The sequence below is a fragment of the Panthera uncia genome, chromosome B4 (genome assembly GCF_023721935.1).
Source record: "Panthera uncia isolate 11264 chromosome B4, Puncia_PCG_1.0, whole genome shotgun sequence".
In the NCBI taxonomy this organism is placed as follows: domain Eukaryota; kingdom Metazoa; phylum Chordata; class Mammalia; order Carnivora; family Felidae; genus Panthera; species Panthera uncia.
In genome coordinates, this window is record NC_064809.1 from 137,895,046 (window position 1) to 137,915,461 (window position 20,416).

General features: G+C 56.3%; 1 protein-coding gene across 3 annotated transcripts in view; it reads left to right on the forward strand.

Annotated features, from left to right (window-relative positions):
* MOV10L1 (Mov10 like RISC complex RNA helicase 1) overlaps positions 1-13,203 on the forward strand; it is a 73,048-nt gene extending 59,845 nt beyond the window's left edge. For 2 of the 3 annotated variants that reach the window (XM_049626547.1, XM_049626548.1), the window contains exons 19-26: positions 292-413; positions 1,796-1,895; positions 2,823-2,987; positions 5,719-5,892; positions 10,765-10,914; positions 11,738-11,845; positions 12,430-12,567; positions 12,658-13,203. In XM_049626547.1, coding sequence (XP_049482504.1) covers positions 292-413; positions 1,796-1,895; positions 2,823-2,987; positions 5,719-5,892; positions 10,765-10,914; positions 11,738-11,845; positions 12,430-12,567; positions 12,658-12,753 — 1,053 coding nt within the window. In that variant the 3' untranslated portion in view covers positions 12,754-13,203. Of the gene's footprint in view, positions 1-291; positions 414-1,795; positions 1,896-2,822; positions 2,988-5,704; positions 5,893-10,764; positions 10,915-11,737; positions 11,846-12,429; positions 12,568-12,657 lie in introns of those variants that run through there. The other variant, XM_049626549.1, reaches the window with a different exon arrangement.
* Positions 13,204-20,416: the final 7,213 nt, after the last annotated feature.

A 20,416-nucleotide genomic window follows, 5' to 3' on the forward strand; every position in this document is an offset into this window, starting at 1 on the left:
AAAAGAAACTGAATCTAGAAAACGTACGCACTTGTTTTGGGGAAGGATCTCCAGGATGTTGTGTTATATTCATGGCTCCAGAGTCTGTAGAACATGGACTAAGTTGGTATGAAAATATAAAATATTTGATTTAAGAAAACAATCTTCAGTCATTTACTTAGTTTTAATTAAGAAGTGGGACTAGGACAACATCATCTTTTAGAATTGTTTTCAGCTCTGTGACTATGTCCAATTGAAAGAAACACTTAACTCTCTGGAAAGTAAACTGACCCCCCCCCCTCCTCCCTCCAGACGATCGTTGATGCTATCAAAGCGTATTGCAAAGACGGAGAAGACATCTGGAAGGCCTCGCGCTTCAGGATAATAATCACAACGTGCAGCAGTGCGGGGCTCTTTTACCAAATAGGAGTGAGGTAGGCACTAGGCACGGCTGGGGTCTCTGGCCTCCCAGAGCTTCTGTCTGAGGGGAGGCTGGCCATACGGGGGGTGCCTGCTGGGCGGGGGCGCAGGGAAGCCACACTCGTGCCGAGACCCCAGCGGCGAGAGGGGCCCGAGGCTGTCCCGAGGGGGGAAAGGATAAGGAAGGAGCCTGTGGCAGCTGGGGCTGCAGGAGGCTTGCAGGTAAAAAGGAACAGTACCGACTGATGAAAGTAACTTTCAGTAGGGGCGCCTGGGTGGCTCAGTCGGTTAAGCGTCCGACTCTTGATTTCGGCTCATGTCATGATCTCACGGTCCGTGAGTTCGAGCCCCACTTCGGGCTCTGGGACTCTGTACTGACAGCTCGGAGCCCGGAGCCTGCTTCGGATTCTAGGTCTCCCTCTCTCTGCTCTTCCCCTGCTCACACTCTGTCTCTCTCTCAAAAATAAAGATTAAAAAAAATTTTTAAGTAACTTTAAATAACTGAGGAACGCAATTGAAAACTTAAGTGCTGCTTATATTCTAAGAAAGGTACATAACGTTGCGTTTCTTCAGCAGGAATTGGGACATGGGGTAGAAAACCGGAAGCATGCGATTGCCCCCTTTGGTCGGGAGGGACCTGTGGGTGTTGCTGTGGGGCTGCAGCCTGACTCCCAGCAGGAGGAGAAAGTCCGGGTCCAGCTCTACTTGACCGCACACCACTGGGCTCTGATGGCGGCTCTTTGGTCTCGGCCCAAAGTTTGTCCTGTCGCCAGTGGCTCTGTGGCTCCCGGCACCGTGTCTCTGCCGCAGATCTTTTCTGCAGGCTGCCTGGGGCCCAGGGCACACGTGCTCTGCGCTATCCCCTGGCCCCTCCCCTCCCCCCCCCACCCCCATCGGCTTGGAAGGTTGGGGTATTGTCCTGGCCGAGAGCACGCTTATGAGGGTGAGTCGGGGAGGGCAGCAGTCACGTGGGGGAAACTGAGGCACAGGTTCACACGGTCCGTGAGTAGAGGAGCAGCGTTCCAACCAGGCTTTCCCGCTCCCCGCGTGCTGTCAATCCGAGCCTCAAGGGACCGAGGAGGGCCTGCTGTGCTGTGAGCCCCGTCGTGGAGCTGCCCACCCCAGCCTCTCCTCAGTTGTTCCTTCCCACCCTCATCCTCTGTCCCCCTGCGTCTGTTTACACACACACCTACGTCCTGTAGAGTCCCAGGTGCAGACAGGACTTCATTCAGGTCTCCTGACAGGCCCGTGGCCTGTAGTTAATCTGCCCAGGTGACACCCACCTTCCTGGCCCCACTGCCAGGCCCTGGGGCAGACTGGCCCTGCCATGTGAGTCGGGTGTCGCTGGCTAAGACACTTAGACAGAAATGACCATTCAGTACACCTTTGGTTCTAGAGTCGGACATTTCACACACGTGTTTGTGGACGAAGCAGGACAGGCCAGTGAGCCGGAATGCCTTATTCCTCTGGGTCTGGTCTCAGACGCCAACGGCCAGGTGAGGCCTGCTTGCTGTGGGGTTCTCATCCCGTTCCCCTGCTCTGGCATGCGCTCTGCACACCCCAGCACAGGGTGAGACAGGTGTCACAGGGGTGACGGGCTCAGGTGAGGCACCACGGACCCCGAGGCTCCGTGACGCTAGGGCCTTGCCTGGACAAGGAAGAAAGGGCTGCTTGGGAAACAGACTCCAAGAGTCTTTGTGCAGCCAGACAGGGACATCCAGGCACTTCCCGGCTCACCGCCTGGGATTCTGACCCCTCTGCTCCCCTCCCCTGCCCCTTGCTGCTAACCCCGTTTATCCCAGGCTGATGCTTTGGCTCTTGCCTACTCAACACCTGTTGCTTCCTCCAGCACTCCCCCTGATGGTGACCCGGGGTCCTCTCAGGCTTCCTTTGGCCCTCTCCTCTGCACACGTCTGTCACTCAGGAGGGCCCTTCCTAGCTTCTCCTGGTCCCCTACACACCTGCCTCCTCCCATCCTGATTGCCTGGTGTGGGGGCAGCACAGAGAGCAGGGAGAAGACCTGGTTCAGCTGCAGCGTGGGCCGTGGGCCGTGGGCCGTGGGCCGTGGGCGGTGGGCGTGGGCCAGGGCCCGCAGGCAGAAGGGGAAGGGGCACAGCGTGCACTTCCAGGGGACAGGGACAGAGGCCACCCAGCCACTTTGTTCCTTCCCATCCTGCTGCCCTCATCTGAGCTTCTGCCACCTTGCTTGGGCAGCCGTGCTGCGTCCCCCGTCTTCTGGAGCCCAAGTGATGGTGGGGGCCGGCTGCCTCCCAGCCTGCCCTCGGAGCCTCAGCCAGCCCGGCCACCAGAAGGCGGAGGCCAGCCTGGTGCACACGTGGCTGACCCACTTCCCAAACCTCTCCCAGCTGTGGTTGTGAGTCTGTGTCCCTGCACTAGTGTGGGTGCCCCCCTGTGTGCCACAGATTGTCCTTGCCGGAGACCCCATGCAGCTCGGCCCGGTTATTAAGTCCAGACTCGCCATGGCCTACGGGCTGAATGTGTCTATGCTGGAAAGACTGATGTCTCGGCCGGTGTATATGAGGGACGAAGACGCTTTCGGTGCCTGTGGCGCCTACAACCCCTTGTTGGTAAGCACAGACTCCCCGTGGCACGTGGTTCCTCATGGCCTTCCACCCCAGTCCCCGTGCGCACTGAGCTCACACTCCCCTCCCCCATCCCAGAAGGGACTTTGCCAGCACCTCTGTCCCAGTAGCTCAGCCGTTCCAGGCAGTCCCGTCTGAGGCTGATGGCTGAGGTTCTGTGGGGCCAAACACGAGAAGAGTTAAATCTGGGTTAATGTGGGAAAACGGGAAAGAGCCTTCTAGTTCGTAGTCTGAAAGAAGAGGCCGTGTCTCCTTCCTGTGGTGCTAGTTTGCTGGTTAACCTGCAGATTCCCTTCTCAGCCAGACTGTGACCGCTTCAGAGGGATGGGCCTTGGAATCTGCATTGTACCCCCTCCCCCGCAGGAACACTGGAGTTTGGGAGCCTTGGGTCTCTGGGGTCCCTCGTTAAAGTGAGCCAAGTAGCACATTCTGTAAGTTCCTGCAGCACAAAAGGAGAGTTCCTTCTAAACTTTAACAGTAAACAGAAAGGAGGTGTGGTGATCATGGGCAGGTTTTCCTGGAAATGGCTTGGGACCTGTGCCAGGCAATGGGCCCTCAGGCCCTTTACCCACCTGGAGAACAGAGGGGGCAAGACAGCATGGGAAGTGGCATGGGCTGGGGAGAGCTGGACCCTCCGGAGGTGCTGAGGGCCGCGGAAGACTGCCCCAAGGCAAGCCCAGGGCAGCAGTGGGCTCGTGCCAGCCCAGACTGGGCAGCCAAGAGCGCCCTGCCTGTGGGAGACGCATGTGCGCCCCCTGGCGTCCACATCCCCGGGGCTGACAGGCAGCAAAGCCTCCTCTGCCTGACAGCGCGGCATCTTCCTTCTCCCCAGGGTGCCTGAAGCTGCAGCGAGTTTCTGGGGGCAGAGGGCCTCACTCGCCAGGTGCTCTACAGGCCGACACAGGGCCTGGCTTGGGGTGCAAGGAGCTGAGATGCCAAATTGAGTTTGAGTTTGGGGCTTTGATTAGCATTTTGGAGGCTGAACACGTAGTTGCGGAGCTGAAATTTGTCACTGTGGATCAACAGAAAAGTCCTGGGGCCTACCGGGTTCTCACCCCGGAACGAGGGAAGACCCCCTCCACCAATGAGGCCCCAGGCCAGTTGGAGGCAGGACACAGGTCACTCTCGCTCTGTGTGCTGGTGACGTCACCAGCGGCTCGCAACAAGGTCCCAACCAGGCTTCAAGCTGGCTGTGGGTTAGGGGGATGTGCCCTTAGCCACGAGGGCCCCACGGCCCAGGAGCCAGTGGCTGCCTGCAACTGACATGAGACCAGGCTTCATGGGTTCGTAGAAAGACCGGGGCTGCGGGACAGCGGCTATAGAGGGGAGCGTGCGGCCGGATGCACAACCAGCCCCTCCACCCCTGAGGGAGACCCCTCAGCTGTCTGGACTCGGGGGACCATCGAGAAGCTTTCTCCTCTCCTCTTTTCCTGACGTTCACCTTCTCTGTGAGAGCAGGCCCTTGAGCCTACCCATGGGTTCAGAGGGGCTCGCTCACGAGCACTGCACTTCTCAGCAAACCCGTGTCATCAGGTCCGTAGGTCCTGGGGCTTTGCAGTCCAGAACGCGTTTTCCAGGTGAAGAGCTCTCCTGGAAGGGGCGGTGCATGCCTTTCGAGTGGTGGACACTAAAACCCTTGGGACAGAGGACGCATTTTTCATGCTTAGTGCCAGTGAGGAGTCCAGTGGGGGCACGGGCGCCTCGGTGGCCAGTGGGGAGCCCAGGCTGGGCACTGAGCACAGCCACAGGCAGGCGTCACAGGCAGCACTGAGCATGTTCCTGCCTCACTATCAGGTCCCAGTCACGGCCACAGCCACCACAGCTGTGGGAGCCTCCAACCGTGCTGCGGAGCCACACAGATGCCGGCAGGCCACCAGGTGTGGTTGGCCTCCCCTCCCAGCAGCTGCCCTACCACCTGATTTGCCAGGGAGCCTCCCTCCCTCTTGCCGGGCCCTGGCAAGCAGGGCAGGATGGCGGTGCGCCTACCGCCTGCGGCGTGGTGGTGGGATCAAAGCACGGGGGGCCGGGTGGGAGACTGAGATGGCGAGCAGGCGATGCCTTGCGGGGAAAGCGGCGACACCCGGGAAGCTGTTGGGCCCAGAGACGGGGGAGCCACAAAGAAGAGGTGGGTCGAGAAGCCTTGAGCCAAAGCAGTCCAGGGGGCTGGGGCAGGGAGGGGGCGAGAAGAGCAGGTTAAGCGTCTGACTTCAGCTCAGGTCACGATCTCACAGTTTGTGAGTTCGAGCCCTGCGACGGGCTCTGTGCTGATGGCTCGGAGCCTGGAGCCCGCTTCAGATTCTGTCTCCCTCTCTCTCTGCCCCTCCCCTACTCACATTTTGTCTCTCCGCCCCCCTTCCCCCCGCCCCCGCCAGAAAACATACACTTAAAAAAAAAGAATGCACTCTTCCTAACGAGCCCTGAGAAACGTAGGAAACTGTCAAATCGTTATATTGTACACCTGAGATTAATATAACACCGTACATTGATTATATTTCAATTAAAAGAAACCAAACCCTCTGTTCAAAAAGTCGTTAGAGGTGCGAGAGCACTTCCTGATGAGGTGGCAGGTGACAGGCCAGGAGAGGGAGGACAGGCAGAAGCAGGCGCCCCCCAGGGCTACGATCTGAGATGGGTCTCGGCATTTCTCCTTTTGACAGGAGTGTGACACGCGTGTGCCAGTTTGGCTCTGGACCCGTTTCCAGCTCTCTCTTTGCAGGTTACAAAGCTCGTGAACAACTACAGATCCCACCCAGCTCTGCTGGCACTGCCATCCAGGCTGTTCTACCACAGAGAGCTCGAAGTGTGCGCAGACCCCAAGGTGGTGACCTCCCTGCTGGGCTGGGAGAAGTTACCGAAGAAAGGCTTCCCGCTCATATTCCACGGCGTGAGGGTGAGTCGTGCGCCGAGAGTGGTCTAGTGGCCGCGTGAGCCCTCAGTGCTGTTCGTGGGTCTGTGCGTGTTCATCACGTGTGTTTTGTTCAAGTCCGTTGTTAGTGGGGCATTCACCAGTTGCCAGTGGGCAGATGGCCACGCTGATGCCGAAGAGCAGAACCAGTAAGGAGGGCTTCTCCCCCTGCAAGGCCGGCCCGTCGGCCACTCGGGTGACTGCACACAGAACAGGCTCGGAAGTGCTGGCCCAAGCGGGCACTGGAGGGAGGAGGGGCCTGAAGGTGTCGTGTGACTGAGGGGGAGGCTGGGGCGATGCGGAGCTGGGGGAGCTGGGTACCAGGAGGCCCCGTGCCCACCAAGAAGGACCGCACCCCTTGTGAGCCTGTGTCAGGCGAGGGGACTGCTGTAGGGTGGGGACACCTGCCCGTCACCATGGCCTCACCAGGTGGGGGGCTCCCCAGTAGGAAAGAGCTAGATGCTCAGTAGCCCAAAAAGTGACAACTGTGCCCTAACATCAGAGACTCCGTATTGAAATTTGGTTGTTAGAACCAGAAGTCATCTTTTGCATTAACTGCCCCCGAGTTCTCATCCAGAATTGGGGCTGCGCCCCAACCCCGGGACAGGAGGCGCCGGTGGGGCTGGGGGTGCGTGAATGCAGGTGACGGTGCCACTGCCGTGTGCTCTCTCAGAAGTGGATGGAAGGGGGTAGAGTTGCATGTTCAGCTGTGGCTGTGGAGGGGCTACCCTTTGGACGAAAGAGAATTCAAGGAAAGAGACCAGTCCCTCTCAGCTTGAGACACTCGCCACAGAGCCCTGTTGACCGGTGCTTTCTCCCAACCTCGTACGCCGGTCCCCCTTCCCGGGACCGTCCTGCCCCTGTTCTGTCCATCCTCAGAAGCTTCCCTGTATATCAGAAAAACACGTTAGAAAATGTAGCAGGGGATCGGAGATCTCCCTGACATTCGCTAGACTTCAGCCTAAGGAGAAGTAAGCAAGATTGCTGCAGGGAGAAAAGTGGACGCGAGCGTGTGAAGTGAGACAGGTGATGGTCATGAACAGACAGGCCAGTGTTGTTCTGCCTAAATTAATTCCTATATTTAATGCGGTCTACATAGAAGTCACAATGGGTTTTTTCATGAGAAATGGATTATAAACGTGCAGATGTGTTTTAAATGTGCAAAAAGTGTTTGTAGCAGAATGAGATACGAAACCAGTTAGATATACTACAAGCAATAGCCAACAGAAGCATACTTGTAGACTCAAAAAAAAAAAAACAAAGAACCCAAAAAACAAAAAACATAGGCAGTGAAACAAAGTCCAAAAACATTTATTTAGTAAGAATTTTTCAAGGGCCTACTTGTGTCCCAGGCTCCACTCTGGGCCCTGAGCATAAAATGGGTGATGAGGCCTCGGGCTGGGTTGCGGAGAACAGTCGACTGCCATCATTTGAGCAAAAAGGGTTTGGCCTCAGGGCTGCTGTCAAGGCCTGCCCCTTGCACTCCCTCTGCACCCTCACCCGTGGCTCCTGCAGGCCGCTCCAGTCCCCGAGATGCGACGGCAGGCCCCCTCCCTGGCAGGTGCCCCCCTCGTTGAAGTGTTACCTGGACTGACAGCTTCCCCTGCGGAGGCTCTGGAAGGACCTCTGTCTGTCTCCTGCTCCGTTCCCGTGCCCAGCACATCTCAGCAGAAGGAGCACGGCAGAACATGCCGCGTGAACATTGTGGGGCAGGGCTGAGCCCCGGGGCGGCCCAGGAGGAGCCACCGAGGTAGCTGTGGTCTTGTCCTCCTAGAGAAACGGTCGGAAGCCTGCACCGCGGTGGACAGGTGGCTGATGCCATGGCAGAGTGGAGTAGGACAGCGTAGCCCTGTCAGAGCCTGGGATACTTTCTGGTCCCTGACAGGAGAGATGTGACAAGCCCTGGTCTGATTGAAAAGCCAACTTCGGACTGACTCGCATTTTCTCCGCTTTGTTTCGTGGCTTCGTTAATCTTGCTTTGTCTTTAATCATCCCCCTGCTAACGTGCTTATCTGTTTTGTTTGCTGTAACTCCTCATCCTCTGAATTAGGAAGACGCCGGGGATGCCGACCTGTACCTTCCTTTCCACGTGCGTCTGCTGAGGGATCTCCTTTCACAACTTTCTGGACATTTATAACTTTCTCTTTCTTCTCTTTTTTTTTTTTTTTTTTTTTTTGTATTTTTTTTTTTTTAACTTTTTTTTTTATTTATTTTTGGGACAGAGAGAGACAGAGCATGAACGGGGGAGGGGCAGAGAGAGAGGGAGACACAGAATCGGAAACAGGCTCCAGGCTCCGAGCCGTCAGCCCAGAGCCCGACGCGGGGCTCGAACTCACGGACCGCGAGATCGTGACCTGGCTGAAGCCGGACGCTTAACCGACTGCGCCACCCAGGCGCCCCTCTTCTCTTTTTTTTGATCCAAGGGTTACAGAGAAGTATTTTTTTCTTAATTTTCAAGTGGCTAAGAATTCTTTGGCCACCTCTTTTTTTTTTGTTTCTAATTTTATGAGGTGGTCAAGAACAACGGCCTGTAAACTCTCTGCTTTTAAAAATTTGCGGCCAACTAGGTATCAGGTTGGGTACATATTCTAAGGACATACCCCCGAAAGGTATAGTCTCTGTTTGAGGGATGCAAGTTCCGTGTATATTTTTAAGCAAACGTTTGGAGTCTGTGCTTCGGCTCCCCTGTGTCCTGATGTCGGCACGCCCGCGGAGGGAGAGGCGCGGTGAGGTCTCACATTATAGGTGTGCTTTTTTATCAAATCCTCTGTGAATTCCAGTCGCTTCTGCCTTAGGGACTCAACTGCCGAGGTGTTTCCTGCATACGAGTTATGATTGTCTTCCTCCTCATGTTACGTTCTCCCTGCTGTTTCTTGTTTCTCGCCTTGAATTCCATCTGGCCGTTGCTTGTTTCTTTCTATCTAGTATCGTAGCCCTTCTTTTTCTTTCTTCATCATCTTACCGTACGTGTCTTTCTTAGAACAGCTCATTTTCATGTTTAACCCAGTTTGAGAGTCTCTGGTTTTAATGAGATGAGTCAGTCCAACCTATGCTTTCTTACCTTTATTCCTTCCTTTTCACCTTTATTACCAATTTTCATGGTTTCTTCCTTTTCCTTATTTTTTGTAGGTGATTGGTCGCTATTCAGCGTTTTTTCTCTTTGAGTAAGTTCTTCCCTAAGCACCATCACGCTGAAATTGTTTGTAGTTCTCTATTGTCAATCTCAAAGATAAATTACAGGGCAGCTGGCTGGCTCTGTCAGAAGAGCATGCAACTCTTGATCTCGGGGTTGTGAGTTCAAGCCCCATGTTGAGTGTAGAGATTACAAAATAAACTTTAAAAAAAAATTAAAAAGGCACCTGGGTGGCTCAGTCGGTTGAGCGTCCGACTTCAGCTCAGGTCACGATCCCACGGTTCGTGAGTTCAAGCCCCGCACCGGGCTTTGCGCTGACAGTGCGGAGCCTGGAGCCTGCAGCCTGCTTCGGATTCTGTGTCTTCCTCTCCTTCTGCCCCAGGTAAATTACGTACAGCTTAACAACAGCAAAAAACATCCTCAAGGTTAATACATTCCAATTGCTGTGTCTGGTATTCTCTTTTTTTTTTTTAATTGTGCCAAAATAACATGTGACGTAAAATTTAGCCATTTTCAAATGTACAGTTCAGTAGTGTTAAACGTATTCACATTGTTTTGCATCCAGTTATTAGAACTTTTCCATCTTTCCAGACCGAAACTCTGTCCCCATTAAACACTCACTGCCCCTCCTGCTCCCAGGCCCCTGGCGCCCCACCACCTACTTTCTGGCTCCGTGAATCTGACTCCTGTAGGTGCCTCCTATGAGTGGAGTCTTCCAGTATTGTCTTCTGTGATGGCTTATTTCACTCAGCACAAGGTCCTCAGGACACGGGTGTGAGAAGTTCCTTTCTTCTTAAGGCCGAATAACATTCCATTGTCCGGACGGACCGTCTTTGGTTTATCTGTCCATCCACTCGCGGACACTTGGGTCGCCTGCACGTTGTAGCTGTTGTTCGGAATGCTGCAAAGTACAGGCATACGGTATGTCTCTGAGACCCTCGAGTGGGGTTGCTGGATCACATCGGATTTCCGGTGTCGTCGTTTGAGAAGCCGCCACACCGTCTTCCACAGTGACCGTGCCGATTTACATTCCCGTCGGCCGAGCACAGGGGTCCGGTTTCTCCACATCCTCCCCAACGCTTGTTTCGTTTCTTCGTAGAAACCGTGTGTGAGGCGGGACCTTGTGGCTCTCACCTGTGTCTCCCTGATTATCGGTGACGCTGAGCACCTGTGCGTGCGTGTGGGTCGGAGGCACGCTCCTTTGATGGCTGGCTGAGAGGGCCCAGGCCTACACGTGGGGAGGGAGGGGGGCCCCGAGTGCGTGCTCACCTGCCTGACTGCAGCCGGCCGCCGCCCTGCTCTGGCCCCGGCTCCCGAGGTTTGGGCCGCACCGGTTGCTTGTTCCTGTTTGTAGCACGCCCTGTGGCTCCCCGGCAGGGCCCGCGTCCCCACCCTCGCCAAGCACCCTGCTCTCTGCCTGGCAATTCCTGCACGTGCATCACCGCCCGTCCACTCCTGTCAGCGAATCGCAGGCCGCCCCCAAGCAGCCCTTCTCCGCCGGGGCCCTTGCTGCCGCCGTGGCGGACGTGACCGTGACTGAAGTTAGTCTGCCCAGCGGAGTGTGAGGTCTGCAGGAGCACGGGCGTCCTTTCTGCCTCACGCGTGCCGTATCCCGACACCTGCTCTGCTCCTTCCTTGTTCGTAGCCCCCTTCGCGGCACCTGTTGAGGAAACGAAGTCTGGGGGCTGGGTGTGCCATTCTCTTATCTCCGAATTGTAACTCAGGGCGGCGAAGCTCGTGAAGGCAGGAGCCCGTCCTGGTTCAACGCGGCCGAAGCCGTCCAGGTCATGCGCTACTGCTGCCTCCTGGCCAGGGGCATCTCCAGCCAGGTGTCTGCGAGTGACATTGGTGTGATCACACCCTACCGGAAGCAGGTATGGACCCGCCCACCGCTGCGTTCACAGAGTCCGGGAGGCGGGTGGAGACCAGCTCCCTCAGGGGGCACCAAGTCCCTCCACAGCCGCTGCACCCCCGGCACTAACCCGCTCCCTGCCCCGCGAGCCTGCCCCACACCCGTGTCCTGGTGCTCGGACCCTCAGACCCTGCTCCCGGGGGCCGGGGCGCTCCATCTGTGGTTACCTGGCAGTGGGAGCGGGCAGTGGGCCACCATCCGCGTCCTCCTGGGGGACAGTCAAGCTTCCCCCTAGCACTGAGCTTCCGTCTTCTGCACACTTTTCTCCAAGGTTGCAAACTGGTTTTTACTTCAGCAGCACCCATTGGAGACCTTGGTCTCTAGACACACAATCCAGAACCCGGCATCCTGCTTCTGTGACAGCCGTTCCCATTCCCCCAGGAGCTGGCTCTTTCACAAAGACGTCTGTCCCTGCCTTCCGGCTGCTGTTGTGCAGAGCCTGCTTCCAGGCCTCTGTCCAGCCCCTCGGGCCCCTGGGGTGTGGCGCTCTGGAGCCTGCCCGGCTGTGGGTCCCAGCGCCGTCCCCACTGAGATGGCCAGGCCCGCCCAGCAGCAGGCATGTGCACCTGTGGGGAGAGGGAGACGTCACTCCAGACACTCTGCCCCCTCTCCTTTCCCCAGTGCACCGTGTCTGAAATCAGAATTTGTGTCCTAATCGACTTAGATGAAATACGATTTGGAAGTGATAAGTAACAGTGCATGTTGGTTAATATCTGGCTTATGCTTAAATATGTAAAGAGATGGTCAAATTTGTAAAGGTCTGTCCTTTTTTGTCTGCTTCAAAGGTGGAAAAAATCAAAATTCTTTTGCGAAATGTTGATCTGATGGACATAAAGGTTGGATCAGTAGAGGAGTTTCAAGGGCAAGAATATTTGGTCGTCATCATCTCCACCGTAGGTATTCCTGTTTTGAGTGGGGGTGACGGTGTGTGTGACACCACCTGATGTTCATGTCCTTCGGGTCGAAAGCGGCGGAGGCTGGTCGGTAGCACAGACGACCACTTGCAGGATGGAGATGTTCCGGAGCCCTGTCAAGCCGTAACTGCAGGGAGCTCTTTAGAAGACGCGACACCTGCAGACAAAAAAATAACTGAAATCCAGCGAGAAGCAGTAAACGCGCTGGGAAAGGTCCCACACGCGGGCCACGGTGGCTCGATGCTGCCGCCCCAGGAGAACCCGCTGTGACTGTCAAAACTCCATGTTTTGTACAGAACGTGTGAGCAGCAGATAAGTTAGGAAAGTCAGACATGACGATGAAAGTCAGAATCGCCTACAACTCTACACCCAGAGATAGAGGGTCTCCTGTGTAGACGATGGTGACGAGGCTCCCTCCACACCACTGGTGTTTTTTTCCTTCTTTAACTAAAAATGGGGTTCTGCTGATGTTTAATAGTTTTAAATGCTTTTAAATACCGAGTTTCTTTCCATGCCAAAAAAATGGATATGATACCACCTTTATTCATTTTCGTGTTTTTTAGGTGCGGTCAAACGAAGACAGATTTGAAGACGATAGATATTTTTTGGGTTTCTTGTCCAACTCAAAAAGATTTAATGTTGCAATCACCAGACCCAAAGCCTTGTTGATTGTGCTGGGAAACCCTCACGTTCTGGTCAAAGTGAGTCTGCCGAGGAGGGAAGGGCCTGGGTAGAAGGTGCCGCTTGGGACGGCTTGGGGTTTTGAGGCGGGCTCTTCGGTGTTTCAACAGGACCCCTGTTTTGGTGCATTACTGGAATACAGCATTACGAACGGTGTCTACACGGGGTGCGACCTACCTCCCGAACTGCAGTCGCTGCCAGAGTGAGCTCTGTGTCTGTCCTCCAGTTTTTGCCCTGCCCCTCCCTGCCAGCCCACCTCATTCACCTGCTTTCTGTCCAGTGTTGGGATAATGCGGATCGCTTGGGGTCCCTGCAAGAGGCCACAGCCCCCAGCCCTCCAGCCTGAGCTGCTGTGGGGATCCCAGCTCACTGGCCCCCTCCCCTTTCCCCACGTGCAGCTGTGGCTAGACATGCGCCCCCAGGACCGGATCCACAGCCACAGTTGGTGAGGCAGGGCTGGTGGGCCTGGCGCCACACCACAGGGAGCTGCTGTCCCCGTCTCTGTGCTGGGGCCCCTGCAGCCTGCCTTGTACCCTAGCCTTGACCGTGAGCGTAGGGGCCACGGGGTCCGATGGAACCTGCTATTCCCACACCAGCCCATTCCTGCCACTGGACGGTTACTACAACCCATCACCAAAATAAATGTGCACATGGGACACCTGGTGTGGCTTTCCTGCTCGAAATGCACCGGGTGCTGGGAAGCAATTGTGCTTCTGTGTGGCCTCTGATCCCTTCAGGCTCACAGACATTCTCTGGGTCCTTGAGCCAGTGTTCCCTTCACCTGCCAGCCACGTAGAGCCCGGGGCCTCTATGGGGGCTCTGTCTGGGGATGGGTGGCCATGCAGAAGTGGGGTCAGCATCCCACTCACCCAGAACCCCGGTACAGCTCGGTGGGACCCGTCCCCTCTGGCCAAGAAGGTGGCCCATCTGTGCAAATCCTCGGGGACCCATTTCTAGGAAGGGCAGGCAGCATTTACACATTGGGGTCTGCGCCTGTGTGAACAGCACCAGGCTTGGGGACCCACATACCCAGGAGCCCAGTGAAGGCATGAAGTCTCTGGCCGTGCCTTCCAGTGAAGTTGGGGGGTGGGGGGAGGGGTGCACAGCAGCCTACACAGGAGACCGGATGAGCCCTGGGTTCCGAGATGCCCAGACAGACACCCTTACCGTCCATGAGAAGCAGACCCTGAGACACTGAGGCCCATGACCCCCAGCCCTCGTGCCCAAGAGGACTCCCCATGTGAAGACACAGACCACTGCGTAGACACGGGGGCCTGCGGTGGCTGTACCACTCCTTACTGAGGCTCCGAGTCCCCCTTGTGTTTAGAATACATGACTGCTTCCTCCAGGAAGGCAGCTAGGATGATGCCCTGCACGGGGAGTGTGTGGAGGCCCAGGCAGGGCCCACCCCACGCACACCAGACATGAGGCCAGCTGTTCCCAGGAAGAGTCAGACATGACAGGGCACCAAGCAGCCCAGGGGCAGGTGGGGTGGGGGTGGGGTTGCTGCTCAGCTGTCCTGCCCAGGCCAGAGGCCAGCAGTGCAGGTCCCAGGGCCAGGCCTTGTCGCTAGAACATGGGGTTCTTGGGTGCTCACCGCCCCTCCCGGGGACACCTACTTCCAAACTCCCCCTTCCCACGGTTCAGGGGCCTGCCCTATTGCGGCGTCTGCTCCTGGAGGCAGATGGGGATACTCTTCTGGCTGCGTGAGGGCTCCTGCTCCCTCCCAGACCTTCACATCCGCCTCCTGAGGGTCTGGGCCTTGGGCGGGTCCTCTGCTCACTCCCAGGGTCTTTTGCCCAGGCAGAGCACTCCGGAAGGGTCTGTGTGTCTTTTCTCAACTTTGGCTTCAGGATCTGGGGAAGGTGCCCTGGGAGCTGGTCGCTGGTGGTGGTTCTGGAACCCTGGATGCTCCTGAATAAACCAAGAGCAAACAGCTGTTTGGGAGTGGAGGCAGCCTGACCAGAAACTGCCTTGCACACTCACTTCTTGGGCAGGGCAGGGATCACATGCATAAAACACACTGAGAGCTGGTCTGAGCGAGGGACCGAGTTCTCTGATCATGGAGCACATCTTCACAGGGCGGGAGCAGAGGCCAGGCCTCGGGGACGTCTGGGACTTGTCCCTGATGCTCTGTGTGGAGGCCCCACCGTGGGGAGGCGAGCCTGGGGTTCAGACCTCTGTGCGTGCCTGCCTGTGACAGCCCCACATGCTGACCTCACCCTGCGGCCTGTGGAAGGGGCTTACTTGGGGCCCGTGCGGCCCCACGATGCCACCCAGAGTTGTCCTAGAAATGGGATATGGGCGCACAGGCCCCTGTCCCGCACTGCTCCTGCTACTCCAGGGGCAAAACGGGCAGCGGTGAACGCGTGGGACCCAGTGCCCTTCTCTGGGCCTCAGGGACCACTGTTCCACAGGAGCGGCCAGAGCCTCACCAAGCAAGCAGTTGGAAACCTTCGTGGGTCAGTGAGAATTCTCTGCTCTCAGGCAACACGGGGCAGCGACCTCATGTACAAAGTGCCATCAGGGATAAAACGATCAAGGATTTCTGGTGGCAACGACAGCATCGGGCCCAGCTGGGGCCTGTGCGGCGGCTCGAGTCCCCCCACCCCCCATGTCCTCTCACCCCCTCCCCCCACCACCAGCCAGAGCCCAAGGCTGTGGCAGGAAGAGGGAGTCATGCAGCGGGAAGGAAAGGGAACCGGCCATGGGGAGCCCGAGCTGTGTCTGCCGCAGACCCAAACCAGCCTTGCCAGAGACACGCCCTTCCTCTGGAATCATTGAACTCAGACCCACGTGAGACACCAGCCCCTCAGAGGCTGCAGGTGGGCAAATGAGAATTGTTGGTCCTGCAACGGACAAGGACAGGGCGGGAGGGGAGGAGGATAAGACCTTGCCCACATTGGGGGTCCCAAGGTCACCTCAGGACCTCAGGGCACTAATCAAGGCTCTGTCCCTCAGCCCACTGCTGCCGCCCTGGAGATCCCGTCCTCCCGCTTTACAGGTGGGGACAGGAGCCCCAGTGGTGCAGCCCAGAGCCCATGCTGGCGCCCTGCCCGAGGATGGGGCTCTCCTGACCCCAGACCCCTCACACTTGCGTGCTGTGGGTCAGCTGGTGGCAAAGGGGCTGCACCCAGGAACAAAGCTGTCACGACAGGAGAACGTGCTGGTATTGCTGCTTCAAGAAATACCCACTTGTGGGGGTGCCTGGGTGGCTCAGTCGGTTGAGCGTCCGACTTTGGTTCAGGTCATGGTCCCACCGTTCATGGGTTCAAGCCCCATGCGGGCTCTGTGATGACAGCTCGGAGCCTGGAGCCTGCTTTGGATTCTGTGTCTCCCTCTGCCCCTACCTGCCCCCTCTCAAATGTAAATAAACAGAAAAAAAAAAAACAAACAAACAAAAAAAAAACAAACAACACTTTTGGCCTCCTGCACTGGCTGCCCCAGAGCCAGGCACTCTGAGTGGCCTCATGGGACAGCTGCAGGAGTCCCAGTGCCACTGCCCCCTGGCCCCACCCCCACAGAAATCACACCCACTGGGCCTCACCCTTGCCCCTCCTCGCCAAGGGGCCGCGTTTTCCTCTGTTGCGTCCCCACCCCCAAGACTGTGGGCCCAGAACTGACCCTTCGCTCCCACCCACACTGCGTCCCAGGGCTGCAACCCCTTGCCGCCCCTCCCCCCCCCCAAAGGTCTGCACCTGCTCAGCCCTGCCCGGCTCTGCGGTGACCGGATGTCCACGCTTGCAAGAGGCCACAGGTGCGGGGCTCGTACTGTGGAGAGGCAAGCGCCAGAGCAATCAGGGTCCTGCAGGCAGCCAGGAGCCGGGCTGGCTTCTCGGAGGGCGGGTGTCCCAGGCCAGGATGCTCTTCAGCAACCGTCCAGAGGGGTTATCGGGGGTGGTGGGAGACCAGGTGGGGTCATTCTGCAGAGGACTCGGTGCACCTGGGCAGGAGGGCACTGAGTGCAGCTTCGCTGGGCCTGGAGCAGGCAGGAGACGGGGTGGGAGGCCAGGTCCGGTGACCAAGCCGGAGGCTCTGCTGAGCACAGGATAAAGCGCACGGGGTCTGCCCTTGACAGAGTCCCCGCCTACAGGAGGCCAGGCCACCTACAGCAGCGAGGACTCCTGGGGAAACTGAGCGAAGAGGTTCCTGCAGGCAGGTGTGGCCTGCACTGGGTTTAAGTTCTGTGCTTGGGGATCCTGGAAAGGAAATTTGGAAGCCGTGTACTGTCACTTACTTTAAGTTGCCTACCGTTTTTCTTCTTGTTTAAAACTACTGGTTCCCAGCACGTGGTAAGTGCCCCGGTCCACTTAAGAAAGACCCAGCAAGTTGACCCTTTGTGGCTGGATGCTCTGCCTTATTCCCCCTTCCCGTAGAACTTTGCCCGCCCAAGTATATCCATTGCAAAATGTACTGGGTTGAACGTTGAGGGCATCACAGACCGTCTTCTCCGGGGCACGCGGTGTGTGTGCCAGCCGCCCACACCCCACAGATGCCCCAGGCATGAGCTTTGGCTCCTGAAGAATGAGCAGAAATGACAGAGGTGTGAAGCTGTACCCCTGGGACGGTGGCTGCTAGTCCCCAGAATGAGGGGACAGACGGGAACAGAGCTCCCAGCCAGCCCATGGTCAGTGTGGGGTAGAATGACCCTGTGCTGTTTTGTTGGTTCCTACCTGGCCTCTTGCTCACTCTCTGCTTCTTCTCCAGACCAAGTATGTGTATTGAGGCAGCCATTTGTGGGTTTTTTTTAATGCTTATTAACTTTTGAGAGAGAGTGGGGGAGGGAGCAGAGAGAAGGAGACAGAGGATCCGAAGCAGGCTCTGCGCCTGACAGCCCAGCGCGGGCCTTGAACTCACGTGCGGTCAGATCATGACCTGAGCCCAAGTCAGATGCTCAACCGACAAAGCCACCCAGGCGCCCCCCCAGCCATTTGTTTTCAAGTTAATTTTTCTTAGTAATCTTTACACCCAACGTGGGCTCCGACTCTGAGCCCCGAGATCAAGAGCTGTGCACTCTTCTGACTGAGCCACCCAGGTGCCCTGAGGGAAACACTAGTTTTGATCCGTGAAACCGTAAGGCTGAACCTGGTAACGAGAAATTCACCAGGATTCTTGTTCTTTAGTTACCGTAAGTACTTAATCAAAATGACACACGTGTGTTGTAGGTGCTCGTGAGTAAACGCAGAAGTAAACTTGCACTGGGAAGGCATCGGTTAACACACTGTCCGTGTTTGTGGCAGAGCACGGCTTACAGCTGCAGTAAGGGTCCATCATTCCCTCGGTTTCTGGTTTCTGGTTTTGCCTTTACAGAGATGAGTGGATTAAACGTTTGCCACAGTACTGTCACTCGATCTCTCAGAATCCCTCCGTGTGTGAAAAGCCACATGCTAATGTCTCACCACAAGCCGGGCAAGCTGTTCCCCAGTGTGGTCCTCCCTGGAGACAGGATTGTGGAGCACGATCCCTCCAGTTCAGCCTGGCCGAGCCAGCTCGGGGCGAGGACAGCAGTAGCCCCTGTTCCCCAGTGCTTCCTGCACATTCTCCTGGGGAGAGAACAAGGGAGGGCTGGGCTCCAAGTCTCTGCAGGGTTTGAGCCCAGCCCGGGGTGTCATCCCCGGACACTCTGCTCTGGCCCCCACCCCAGCCCCATCCAGGCTGGGGAGCGAGGACAGCAGTAGGACAGCTGCTGCCATGGGGCGGTGGGGGGCGGCCTCAGCTTGCCTGGGTGCCCCTCCCATGATGTCCAGACGCTCCCCCGCTGGATGGGAGGACAGCAGCCTAGCCTTTCTCACAGCATGCAGGGTCACCCCCACGACTGCACTGCACAACCTGCTGATGCCCACAGGCCAACTCAGCGATCACACCAAGGTCAGCAGCGTTCCTCTGCACCAGATTAACCAGCTAAAACACATCGCAGAAAATGGGATACCGTGTACAGAGGAACAAAAACTATGTCTAGGACATGACCTAACAAACCCATGCAACAATATTTACAGAGAAATGATTATAATTTTATGACAGTATATGAAGAAGATCTAAATAAATGAAGAAACATACTATGTTCATAGATAGGAGAACTTAACAATTGTACACATTTCAGTCGTCCCCAAGTTAGTATACCTTCAAGGCAATCTCAGTATTCCAGCTAGATTTCCTTTCTGGAAACTTGACAAAGTCTTTCTGAGACGTATATGTGGAAAAGTAAAGGTCATGAGTACCTAAATCGTCATTGAGAAGGAGTAAAGGGGTACCTGCCGGTCCATATATTTGGTATATGACAAAGCCATCACAAGGACAAACCCATTCCAGATGTGGTGATGACACCTGGTGGTCTGAGAAAGGATATATTGCTTAGTCAACAGTGTGGGGAAAACCAGCTTATTTTATGGAGAAAATCTGAGCTGCATTTCTACCTCCACACATGGTCCTCCGGCTAAAAATGTATCTGCTAAAGGAGTAATACTACCTATGGAATTTGCTTGGGTTGCAATCTTCTGGTACAGTCATCTGAAATCTCCAGATTACAGATTACTTCACCAATTCACGGCAACACCGAAATGAAGCACATTTCAACATATCTGCTTGAAGGCCATGGAAGAATGAGTGTGGAGGGTAAGCTGTCCTGCTCCTAGAGGGACACTGGGATGCCTCTGAGGTCTCACAAAGAAAAAAACCTACAAACCATAAAACAAACAAATAAAACAGTGGTCTTGACTACATCCAGATCGAGGATTCCTATCCAGATCCCATGGATAGGCCCAACAGACAGGCTTGAAGAAGGCCTTACAATGGGTTAACCAAAAGGCTGATGTAAGTCCAAGACCTCTTCCAAATGAACCACAGACAGGGACTCTCGATGTGCAGAAGGCTTGACCAGGCGATAACCCCACTGGTAACCAGAAAAAGGCAAACTGAAAACACTGAAACCACATTCCAGCCCTTAGGGTGGCAGATACCAGAAAGCAAATAATGACAAGAGCTGGGAATGTTAGGGGACAGAACCTCTTTTTTCTGGGGAAGAGTGTGGTCCAGCCTTTCTGGAAAGCAACCTAGTAAGTGCCCAGCAGGACCACTGGCAGGGGGAGGGGGGGTGTCCCAGAGGGCTGTAGGGATGTCCATGCCATTATCCAGGGCCACCTGGGTTAGATGGGGAGTTTTGGGGATATCTAGGGACCATCTAGGTTATTTTTGAGGGTGTCTGGCTTATCTGGGGGGGAGGTCTGGATTATCTGGGGGATGTGAGGGTTATGCGGGGGGGCATCAGGGGTTTGGGGGGGTGTGGCTGGGTTATCCAGGGGCAGCTGGGCTTTAAGGGAGTTGGGTTGTATGTGGGTGTCTGGGTTGCAGGGGTGGGTGCCCGTGTTACCGGAGGGATGGGAAATTGAAGGCAGCCCCCTCAGAATGTAGTAGACAAGTAAAACGAGCTGGAAGCCAAGGGTGGGCATCCATCGCTCAGAAACATAATCTTGAAAAGCGCAGAGACCCTCAAGAAAGGTGGAAACATGCAGTGTGGACAGAGTGCAGGCTTGGTGCCGGGCGCCCCCCCTGTCAGCCCCCACGCGGGTCTGTGGGCTGACTGGCTCACCGCAGTGGCCCGGGACCTGTGAACATTGGTGCCCAGGACACAGGAACTACAGAAGCAAGTTAAAGCTGCGACCAGAAGTATCTCACAAAGGCAGCACGTGTGTGTCCCAAAATAGTGGGAAGGGGACCGGCCATGAAAAAATCGAAGGAAACACTGACGAACCGCCGCGGGTCTTGCAGGCAGCGGGGCAGACCCCGAAGTGTGCGCGCAGTTGTTCGGGAGGACGCCCAGGGAGTGGGTGGGCGGGGGGGGGGGGGGGGGGGGGGGGGGGGGGGGGGGGGGGG